This window comes from Episyrphus balteatus, chromosome 4 (assembly GCF_945859705.1).
Source record: "Episyrphus balteatus chromosome 4, idEpiBalt1.1, whole genome shotgun sequence".
Classification (NCBI taxonomy): Eukaryota; Metazoa; Arthropoda; class Insecta; order Diptera; family Syrphidae; genus Episyrphus; species Episyrphus balteatus.
The window spans coordinates 49,139,986-49,151,886 of NC_079137.1; the positions used below are offsets into that span (position 1 = coordinate 49,139,986).

At 30.8% G+C, this 11,901-nt stretch overlaps 1 protein-coding gene across 1 annotated transcript; it reads left to right on the forward strand.

Moving 5' to 3' along the window:
* The first annotated feature begins 632 nt into the window (after positions 1-632).
* Positions 633-10,531, forward strand: LOC129918575 (rab proteins geranylgeranyltransferase component A). The gene is made up of 3 exons (XM_055999186.1): positions 633-800; positions 876-2,012; positions 9,876-10,531. Exons 1-3 carry the CDS (start codon positions 752-754, stop codon positions 10,322-10,324), a joined length of 1,635 nt encoding a protein of 544 aa, XP_055855161.1. The 5' UTR covers positions 633-751; the 3' UTR covers positions 10,325-10,531.
* Positions 10,532-11,901: the final 1,370 nt, after the last annotated feature.

An 11,901-nucleotide genomic window follows, 5' to 3' on the forward strand; every position in this document is an offset into this window, starting at 1 on the left:
CTACTTTTTTAACAATTATTGACCATTTTCGGAGAAGAAACACGAAGAAATTTTTTTTATTTTTATAATTTTTTCAAATGACATTTTATAAATTATTAAAACAAAAACAAATTTCCTGTTTACTGCGATTGAAATTTAAAAATTAAAGGCTGACCTGACAGATTGGTGCCCATTTTTGACAAACAAATTTTGACAACTTTCGGTAGATACCCTTCAAGCAAACGAGTCCGACCTCGGTCCGAATCGGCTTCAACGTGAGTCCGACCTCAACTACGAAACGGGTCCCACGGTGGCTCAAATTAGTATGGAAATTATAATCACCGCGGAGCTGATTGCATATATGGTATTTTCACCACGATTTCTCCTTCGACTTTGTGTTCATACACAAAAATTGCAAGTGTGTGAGTGCAACCTCGTTTTTTGAGTTTTGAGGTTGGAGTGTCTTTTCTGAGCTCGGTTTTCTTGCTTGAAGGGTATTACCTCATTATGTGTACTGTGGCTTTGACGCACTCCTTTGGTTATGCCCTTAAGATCCCATCTAAATCTCTTGTAAAAACCGAATTTTTCGAAATTGAATTTATGAACACATTCCCAAAACACTGACACATCTGTCAACTGTCAAATAATTTTTTTGTTGTGATGACTCATTTCATAAATAATAAAAAAAAATTCATCTAATAAAATTCAAGTTGCGATAAAAAGTTAAAAAAAATCATATTAAAATTAAAAATTTTTTAAACCAAACAAAACCATGGATGAAGAACTTTCTAAAGAATTCGACTTGGTTGTTGTAGGAACTGGTAAGCAAACAAAAAACTTTTTAATTTATATCACAAATCAAGACTTAAAATCTAACAAAAAAAAATCAATATCAGGATTCACCGAATCTGCCGTAGCAGCTGCTGCAAGTCGCATTGGCAAAACAGTCCTCCATGTCGATCCAAATGATTTCTATGGCAGTTGTTGGGCTTCATTTAATTTGGAAAACTTTCAATCATTCCTTGCAAATAACATTACCACAGAAACAAATGAAATTGCATTTACCAAACAAAATTGGTTAATTCCTACGTCATCTGAAGAAGAACAAGTCGACAATGACAACCAAATACCATCAACTAACGAAGACAATTGGACTCAATCAAAAATATTAAAGAATTCCCGTAAATTTAACATCGATTTAACACCAAAACTATTATTTTCTGCTGGCAAACTCGTTGAGTTACTAGTCTCTTCGAATATTTGTCGTTACGCCGAATTTCGTGCTATCGATCGAATCTCAACACTCTACAACGGAGAGTTGTTGAATGTGCCTTCTTCTCGAACTGATGTCTTTAACACAAAAGACCTCTCGATTGTTGAGAAACGTCTTTTGATGAAACTCCTTACAAGTTGTATGGGTTTCGATGATAAGTCTGAAGAATTCCTCAAATATCAAGATAAGACATTTCTTGAATATTTGCAGGCTAACAAACTTACTGAAAAGATTATTCATTGTGTAATGAATTCAATTGCCATGTGCAATGAGACAACTCCACTCAATGAAGGAGTTGAAAAGATGAAAAACTATTTACAAAGTTTAGGTAGATATGGAAATAGTCCTTTTCTATTTCCAATGTATGGATGTGGTGAAATACCACAATGCTTTTGTCGATTGTGTGCTGTATTTGGTGGGACTTATTGTTTAAAGAGAAAAGTTAATGTTGTTTCAACGAAAGAAGATGCAATTACTTTACAAGTTGATGGGCATATTTTAGATGCAAAACATTTAGTTGTATCGAGTGGAAGTATGCCGCAGGGAGTTATTCCAAGTAATTGTTTGATTGAAGGACAACATAAATGTGGTAATTTAGTTCGAGGTGTTTATATTACTTCGACTCCGATTGGTAATGAAGATCAGAATTCGGGTGGCGGTGGAGTGAATGTAATAAGACTGATTGACAGCGCGGATAGTAGCAGAGGAGCGATTTTACTTCAACTGTCGCATTATTCTGGAACATGTCCCAAAGGATTATGTAAGTTGGATTTATTTTAGATTTGTAGTAAAAAATAAAAATAAATTATCTTAAATTTTAAGCGGGTTTCAGGTCGGTATTGAATGTTCTTAAATTGGAAAAAATTCCAAAAAATCTAATACATAAATACAAAAATCTAATAAAATTACGATATAACAAAAAATGTTACGAAAATAGAAAAAATTAAATTATAATTACACTGTGCAAGTCGAAATATTAGACATGTGCACCATTCACTATTTTCCCTTATTTCGAACCCGAGAAATCGATTGGCATTATTAGTTTTTGGATTTATCGGTACGACTTGGAACAAAATTTTTTTCGCAATTTTTTTTCAATAATTTTAAACATTTTGCACGGTTTAAAGTCACTTTTCTTGTTTATTTTGCTATTTGTTCTGCTCACACGTTATTAACTACGCATAAAGACAATATAAACAATTTCGAGCATTTAATTAACAATTTAACGTTTTTTTTTATTCAAGAAATTTGGATTTTTTTTTGCATTTTATCGTTTTATTATGTTTTAGTGGATATAATTTTGATGATTTCTGTTCTTAAACGTCGGTAATGAAAAATAATTTAACCTCTATGCGTTAAAAATTGCCGGTGTTCCCGTTTTGTTTTTTGAAACTAAAAAATAAAAACAAAAATTTTTCTTCAATTTCATTAAATGACGTCGAAAGATTATTCAGATTATTTACAGAAAAAAATATATAGGAGTGATGGACATTATTAAATCGTTTAGGCGGTAGAAGCAATTTTCTCACAAATCGACTTTAGATCAAAAAAAAAAAAGTATTACAACACAACGGCAACACATACATTACCAAGGCATACATTTTCACAAAGCCAAAAGTTTATTCCTATCTGTAAAATTAAAATCAATTAAACTGAATAAGGTATTCTCCAAAAAAAAATGGTCCTTTAACTCAGAATTTTGTGAAAAAATTAATTACAAAAATTTAACTTGTCTTTTTTCAATATTTTTCTCAATAAAGTCAGTTTTGTCTCTTCTAAAGTCAACTCACAATAGATGTGCCCAACAAATTTTGAAAGAAAAACCTATATTTTATTCTGTAATTAATGGCGACATTATGGTGGATAACTTCAACAATTTTAAACCGGGTCTATTCGTTTCTACTTAAGTAGAGAGTTCTTTCAGCTCATTTAAGGCGCTTCTTTTAAAGACAATCGCAGGATGCTGTTTCCTGAAAACTTAAAAAAGATTTTTGTAGTTCAATACTTTCATAATTAAATATCAAGCTCTTTTTTCTTTTTATTTAATAAATGCCTTTTATTTGATTTTTATTTGCCTTTTTTAATTTTTTTTTAAGTTCATAAAAATCCTTTCCCTGATAATAACCATATAAAATATTTATTCAGAAATAATTACATTTAATTAGATATTAAACAAACAAAGAAAGACAAAATAATGAAAATTATTTTTATTTTTAAGCGGAGTGATTGAATATAATTCAATTAAAAAGTTTAAGTGACCTCAACTCCATATGCGTTTCTCCCAGGTATGACAGTGGGCTCATCAGTTAGATACCGTCATACCCCTACTAAGACGCAAAATTTTGGTCCATGAATATAGACACAACCTGAATAGACTGTGAATTTTAATATTTTAGGAGAACATGGTTACATTCTTGCACCAAAAAACAATTGCCCGTGGTCAGACTATTAAATAAACAAAGGAAGAAAAAATAATGAAAATTATTTTTATTTTTAAGCGGAGTGATTGAATATAATTCAATTAAAACGTTTAAGTGACCTCAACTCCATATGCGTTTCGTTTTTAATTGAATTAATTATTATTATAATTAATGTATGACGACTTATACTGCCAATAGTCCTAAGATTTATGGACCACCAAAAATATATACACAAAATGTTCCATTAAGGGGGGGTTTCCATAGCATTTTAATGGAAGACGGTTGACTAATTGTTGTATAACTTTTGCAGTTTATAAGATAATCTTATGAAACGTACTTTTTTGAAAAGGTAATAAACGTACAAATATTTTTGCATCATTTAAATTTTAGAAACATTTCTTGTGCGATTTTTATAAGGGTCGAAAATGATTTTTTTCCTGCAAATTTAGATTGAATCAGAATTTTGGTTGGGGCACCGTTGTTTATAAACTTTTTATTTATTTTTTTTTTGTTTTATAATGATCAAATGTGTTTTCATGCAGTACGCGAAACAGATTTTTTTTTTTTTTTTTTTATTAGAAAAAAAGCTTCGTTAATTTGTTGTAATTTCATGTTTTTTTACTCACTCTTCTTAGAATAACTTTACCGTTTATTAGTGTTTTTAGATGAAACAAAAAGAAAACAATGAAGGGAAATTAGGAGAATCCAATAAAATTTCTAAAATTTAATTTGAAGTTAGTTTGAACGGTTAATTTGAAGGAAAGGTGTCAAAATGCACTTTTTTAGCATTTTGGTCGTGGGGCAAAGCGTGATTATTTTTTAAAATGTTTTTGTATTTTTTAATGAGAAGTTAATAAAGTTGTTCATGCAACCCGTTTGCCAAAAAAAAATATTTTTTTTATTTACACACTAAAAATTTGATTTTAATAAACCAATATTTGCATTCTGTTTTTGAGGAAGGGGCAGGGGAAGCATCCACAATTTATTTTTATTATTTTTTTTCATTATATTTCAAATCAGTTTCAAAAAAAAAATATATATTTTTGCTCACAGTATTTTTAATATAAATTGTTGAAAAAGTGTCTATTTTAGCTTTTTTTACTTTGAAAATTCCATTGATCACGCACACATGCAAATTTAGTTCAAAAGAATGCCACGCATAAGCTGGCGCTGATGAACTCTTTTTTTCTGTTCTTTTCTATTTATTGAAAAAAAACTTGCTCTTGCGCTCTCATTTTCTCGTTATATTTTGTTTTTGTTTTTTGTGTTTACATAATATGTACTTTTTTTTTTTTTTCCTATTTCCTCACTCAGGCAGGCAGAAATCATTCATGAAATTATGAAGATGCTGCAGAGAGTAGGTAGATAGTAGATATTTTTTGCAAGATCATTATCTTTTGTTTTCAAAAAGGGTTGTTTTGTTCTTGTTGACTCTTGGGTTTTTTCTAACAATTCATTTCGTGTTTATAATATCGCACCCGCTGTTGCGAGTTGACACTTTTGGGTTTTTTTTTTTTTGGTGTCAGCGAAATTCTTTGCATTGTGTAATATTCACATCGCTCGTGCGGGGATATAGGTAAAGGATTAGATATGTGGTATGCATTTGTTTGTGTGTAAAAATGTGTATTGACATTTGACATGTGCTTGTGCACAATGATTGATTTCTATATTTAGGTTGATTTCTGGGTTGTATTGTTTATTATACTACACTCGCGCGTGCGTGCGGGGTTATATAATATAAATATATCGTTTTGTTTTTCATAGTCTTTGTTTATATGTTGCGGATTCGGTTTTTTTTTGTAGGTTTGTAGGTATAATAGTTATATTTTCGCGGGGGAATGTGTAAAGGGTTATATAAGTGTATTTGTGGTTAGAATGCACCTGATGGTATTTATAGAAATAGTTTTGAATAGGTGAAGATGCTCAGTATGTTTCCTTAGCAAAAACAAAGTTTTTAAAATTACACCTACTGTGAGGAAACAAGCAAAAAAGTAGCTAATGCCTATCTGAATTTATAAATAAAATATCAGTTTGAAAAAATAGATCATTTTTTTTTTTTCAAAGTGTTGAGCTTGAAAATTATTTTTGAAAACTTCCCTAAACTTTGATTACATAGTTGAAAAATTAATTTCAAGGTTTAAAAAAAAGTAACTTATAAGTTACACTGGTCAACAAGCTTTTTGCCACAAGAACCAAAATATACTTTTCTATATGTTTTTGATATGCTGAACTCGAATCTGAAGTCAGAAAATGTTTATTGGCCTCCGTTTTTGAAATATTACCGTTAGAAAATACCGAAAAACGTCATTTTGGCTGTTTTCGAGGTTATGTTTTTATGTGGGGTAGTTCCTTATGAAAAAATTTGTAACGGTTCCTATAAGAACTGGTTTTATTCTTTCAAAAAATGTTTAAATCTTTCCGATATCTTTTTTACTTCCCGAGATATTTAAAATTTAAGGAGTGGTCTTTGACTCAGAAATAGCACTGGCCAAACAAATTAAACTTTTTTTGCCACAAGAACCAAAATATACTTTTTTAAAGGTTTTTGAGTTGCTGAACTCGAATGCGCAATCAGAAAAATGCTATTGGCAACAAATTTGTTTATAATGAATTACCCCACATAAAAACAGAAGCTAGAAAAGAGCCAAAATGACGTTTTTCAGCATTTTATAACTGTTATATCTCAAAAACGGAGGCCAATCAAATTTTTTTGACTTCAGATTCGAGTTCAGCATATCAAAAACCTATAGAAAAGTATATCTTGGTTCTTGTGGCAAAAAAAAAGTTCAATTTTGTTGACCAGTGTTATTAATGCTGCCTTATTTTTGTTTCCTAATAATGTAGGTATAGGTAAATAAAAAACAAAATCGATTCAACTGAGTTCATTGCATTGGTGACTCTAAAAAAATCTTTATTAAAAAGGTGTTGAAAGTAAATTGGATTGATATCGAGTCCATCCTCAAACAACATATAGATAAGAACCTAAACATTCTATATATTGTAAGTAAATACATTTCCATGTCAGCCGGCACGCGCGTGTGCGAGATAAAAAATTGCTCAACGAAGAACAACTGAAAAGTGAGCAAGAACCTGAAAACCAATCCTTCTGCGCATCTACTCATATTTTTATACAAACTACACAAAGGATACTGTCAAGTATATTATATCAATGCACCCATATAACACATCCTCTACCTGCTTCTCCGCTGAACAACTATAATTATTATTATAATGCAAAAAATTTCTCTGATACACAAAAAACTCAAATGCCATCCACAACAGCAACATAAAAACAAGTTTTCATTTCAAAAATAAATAGGTATACACTCCAGAAATCTTTCATGAAAATATTGAATTTCAAACCAGTTTTCGTCCACAAACACCATATCCATATAAAGATCTATGTAGTATACCTACATCCATTTGCATGTCACCCCGCACGCGTGAGTGCGATGGCGATCTCACAAAGAGACAATGAATGAAAACCATAACCAACATCCTGAGAGTAAAAAACCAGAGAATTCGATGGCGAGAGAGCGAAACACATTCACTAATACACACAAATGCTTTTACATGAGATTTGACTTTGCTGAAAAAGGGAACCCAGTCTTAAAGCCGATTTTTTCTTCTCTCCATGTTATGAGTTATAAAAACACATCGTTAAAATTTTAAATAATATAACTCTAAATATAATGTTATAGAGCGGGCGGCCACTGCAGAAACGCTCAACTCATCGAGCTAAAAAAAATTTCAAATGGGAAGTGAAAGAGGGTTATTAGTAGTTACGAAAACCACAGGTCTTCCCGTTCGCATCCTGGCACGATTGGCGTGGATAAGTGCATTGTGCATCTCATAGAGTTAAAAGACAATATTGGTGTCAAATTAAAGGTAATATTGTCAGCTATCAAAATTCAGAGGTCTTCCGGGTGAAAGTCTGGCAGTTTTGTCATGCACCCCGTTTTAAGGTTAGAAGCGATGAAAGTGAGTTTTTTCATAAAGTCTTGTTTTTTGGTATTTTGGTCGATGAGTTAAGGAGTTGTTTCACTATAAAATAAAAATAAGAGTTATTAGCATTTAAATATAAAACGATGTTTTGGAAAAAGCTTGATAGGTTATTAAAAATGACCCAAAGTATATGCAAAACTACGAATATTTCACGAAAAAGTCTCAAATAATACGCTGCGCCCCTTACAACTTACCGAATTAAGAGGCGAATTTAATTCCAAATTAAAGCTAATAATTTCTTTTTTTGAAAACCAGAGGTCTTCCAAGCCACATCTTGACATTTCACCCCCCAGCTTGGAGGAACGTTATAAGTGAAAAACGATCCTAACCTTAAAACAAGCTGCGTGACCTAACTTCCAATTTTTGGCTTGGAAGACCTCTGGTTTTCAAAAAAAGACATTATTAGCTTTAATTTGAAATTAAATTCGCCTTTTAATTCGGTAAGTTGTAAGGGGCGCAGCGTATTATTTGAGACTTTTTCGTGAAATATTCGTAGTTTTGCATATACTTTGGGTCATTGTTAATAACCTATCAAGCTTTTTCCAAAACATCGTTTTATATTTAAATGCTAATAACTCTTATTTTTATTTTATAGTGAAACAACTCCTTAACTCATCGACCAAAATACCAAAAAACAAGACTTTATGAAAAAACTCACTTTCATCGCTTCTAACCTTAAAACGGGGTGCATGACAAAACTGCCAGACTTTCACCCGGAAGACCTCTGAATTTTGATAGCTGACAATATTACCTTTAATTTGACACCAATATTGTCTTTTAACTCTATGAGATGCACAATGCACTTATCCACGCCAATCGTGCCAGGATGCGAACGGGAAGACCTGTGGTTTTCGTAACTACTAATAGCCCTCTTTCACTTCCCATTTGAAATTTTCTTTAGCTGGATGAGTTGAGCGTTTCTGCAGTGGCCGCCCGGTCTATTAAGAACGTTTATTTCAACTGTTTCACAAATCATTTTGGAACATGATAATATTCTTGTTTCATTTGATGTTGTCTTATTGTTTACTAATATTCCTATTCCATTGGTGCTAGAATTGGTTAAAAAAGTTGGGATAAAATTAAAGATCATACCAGAATTACGAAATTCAATAATAGAAATCTTAAGGTTTTGTGTTGATAACAATTATTTGGAATTATTTCAAGAAACTAGGAGTTCCAATGGGTTGGGTATTCTTGCTTCTCCAGTATTAGCAAATTAGCTTTATTGGACGATGTTTTTGATAAAACTCCACAAACCAAAAATTATAACAAAATTATGTCGATGACATTTTTATTATTCTTAAATCTAGTCAAGGTGATCCAACTCTAACTGTGACTGTGTGAATAGACCTATGCATTGCTGTATAAAAATTACAAATTTATTTTTTTCTGATTTTTGAGAAAAAATCAAGGTTAACCCCTTGCCAAAAAAAACTCAATTTTAAAAAATTTCCTCCAAATTAATCGAGTGAGACATCAAAAGAAAGGTCTCTTTAAGCTCTATTCATAACTGAAAACTAAAAGTCTCTCGGAGGTCTGGTTCGTGAGAAAAGATGTGCTGTTTATAAGAAAATATAATCGATTGATATTTGATTAGTATAAAAAACCAACATCTTAAGGTCGTCTTATAAATTTTAATTTTAACCAGCTTCAAAATGTTATTATTAATACGTCCAAAAATTTTATTAAAAGAGTATTAGATGTCAGTAACATTATCAAATTTTTATCAAATTACTATCAAATTCTTTTCCTATCAATTTAGTACGAACATTATTGAATCAATACTTTAATCCATTGGTTCAGACCAATTTAGTAGCAAATGTGCTTTAAAATTTTTCTATAAGAGTGTTCTTTATATTCCAAATTGTAAGGATAGCTTTTAAACCAGTATATATTTTAAGAACTTTATTGTTTTCAAACTTAAAAGGAAAAATGGCCAAAAATGTAAAATCAAATAATATAGTCTATAAGATAAAATTTTTAGGAGATGGAACAAACAATATGTTTATTTTATGTAAAAACTTCAATGCAAAAATCAAGAATCGTATAACTGGTCACAGATCAGATATAGTAGAAAGTGAATATTCGCAAAAAAAGCGAAGAACATTCAATACCGACCTAAAGCCTGCTTAGGATTTGAGATATTATGAAAAAGATCACGAAGGTATAAATGATCAAAAATTATTTATTTCTTGCAGATTTGATTCACATCACTGCTGAGGCTATATCTAATGATCCTGAAGCTGATTTAGAACCATTTGCTAAACAAGTATTCAATAACGAGATCGCAGGTTCTCCAAAATTACTCTTTGCAGCTTATTTCCTTATTAAACGATGCAAAATATGTCAACAAACTGAAACCACTTCGGTAAATCAAATTCCTAGATTGCTATCGACATGTGGACCATTCTTCGAAATTGATTATGATTCATCTATTCAAAATGCTAAAGATGTTTTCGATAGAATTTATCCAAATGAATCATTCCTTCCCAGAGCTCCCGATCCAGAGGAGATTATTATTGGAGATGAAGATCCTGTTGCATTGGCAGAACATACTTTGGCTGAGGATCTTAAGCAACATATGCATGCTATCGAAGGTGGAATGGAATCAATGGATGTATGTGAAGAAAATGCAGGAGATGCATAAGGAGATGCAAATTTATACATTTTTTTTTTTAAATTTGTTTTACTTTTTTATGATGATAATGATGAATAATTAACAGATTGAAATTGAAATTTCAGTATCTGTTTAGCTTTATAAATTATGTACTAAGCTTACACTCTTATTATATACACGACTTATATAAATATAAAGTATACACTAAACGACACAATAAATAATATATACAAAGTATTAGTATGTGACTTTAATAAATAAAAGTCTTGTTTTAAAATCGCAAGAACATTATAGCACCACGACAGTAAATTACGGTGATTCTTTGAAATAGCCAGAAATTAACGTTTCAATGATTTTTGTGTGATAAGTTCACTTAAAAAAAAATTATATTTGGATGCAAATTTCATGAGAAACAATTTTAACATAATTTCCTAACTGTATTTAATTTGGAAAAAATATGTATGTTATTATGTACCTATTTATGTGAAAAAAGTTTTTATTTTTTCCCAACCACTTTCAATGGTACATCCATATTTGGTGTTTTTTGCGGTTTTTGACTATAACTTTTTTTTTAAGACAAAAAAAAACAAAACATATCGCACCTAGATTTTGACTTAACAAAGCGATTGCCGTTTAATTTTTTTTTAAATCAGACAAGTTTTGCGACTTTGGTGGCTGTCCAAACCTCAGCAGACAAATTGTCTGTAAAGTTCAGGATCATCCCAAATTAGCCTACTTTACTTGCGATACAGGTGATTGATAGTGTTGCATAATAAAAGGCAAATTCTTCATAGTTATGTATCGCAGATCGGCCCTTTTAGCACAACACCATAGATATGTACGTTAGGGTGATCCTTAACACAAAATTAATGAACCCATCAACTCAATCGTCTCCAAATAAATAAAAAAATCTTCAATTTTTTCAGATTTTTATTTATACATACCATCTATAGCCTGGTACGCAACTCGAAAAATTTTATCTGAGCTAAAACGGATCCCGTACAAATTATCGATAACTTGTATGAGAATTTTATCTCGGCTAAAATTTAGCGCGAACAGCATACCAGGCCTTAATCACCCTGTATCAAAGTGAAATTTTTATACTTGGACTTTTCGTCTGATTTTTCTATTATTTCCATACGTATCTCCTTTACGGCTTGATTGATTTTGTTCTAATTTGGCACAATTATACCAAAAATTATCCTTAGTAATATTGCACGCCAATATATACATATGTAATTAAAAATATATTCTTGAATTACAAAAAATCGAAAAGGAAACCCATTTTTTTAGTACCTATTACGTCTGTTACAATTTTTTCTAGATTTCTCAAATACGGATCCACCAATTTTTTTCAAATTTGGTCAACACGTTTATATTTAATTTTTTAATAATGGTGCATACTAAACATTTTATTAGTGTTTTAATTTTCTTGTAAATTTGAATAGTTTTGTGATGTTTTTGTTTTTAAGCCTGGTACGCAGCTCGCGCTAAATTTTAGCCAAGATAAAATTTCCATACAAGTTATCGATAATTTGTATGGGATCCATTTTAGCTCGGCTAAAATTTTTCGATAATTTGTATGGGAGCTAAAATTTAGCGCGAGC

Coding starts and splice junctions, on each gene's coding strand:
- LOC129918575 (XM_055999186.1), top strand. CDS start 752: ATGGATGAAGAACTTTCTAAAGAATTCGACTTGGTTGTTGTAGGAACT. Junction 801..875: donor CTTGGTTGTTGTAGGAACTG/GTAAGCAAACAA, acceptor AATCAATATCAG/GATTCACCGAATCTGCCGTA. Junction 2,013..9,875: donor AACATGTCCCAAAGGATTAT/GTAAGTTGGATT, acceptor TATTTCTTGCAG/ATTTGATTCACATCACTGCT.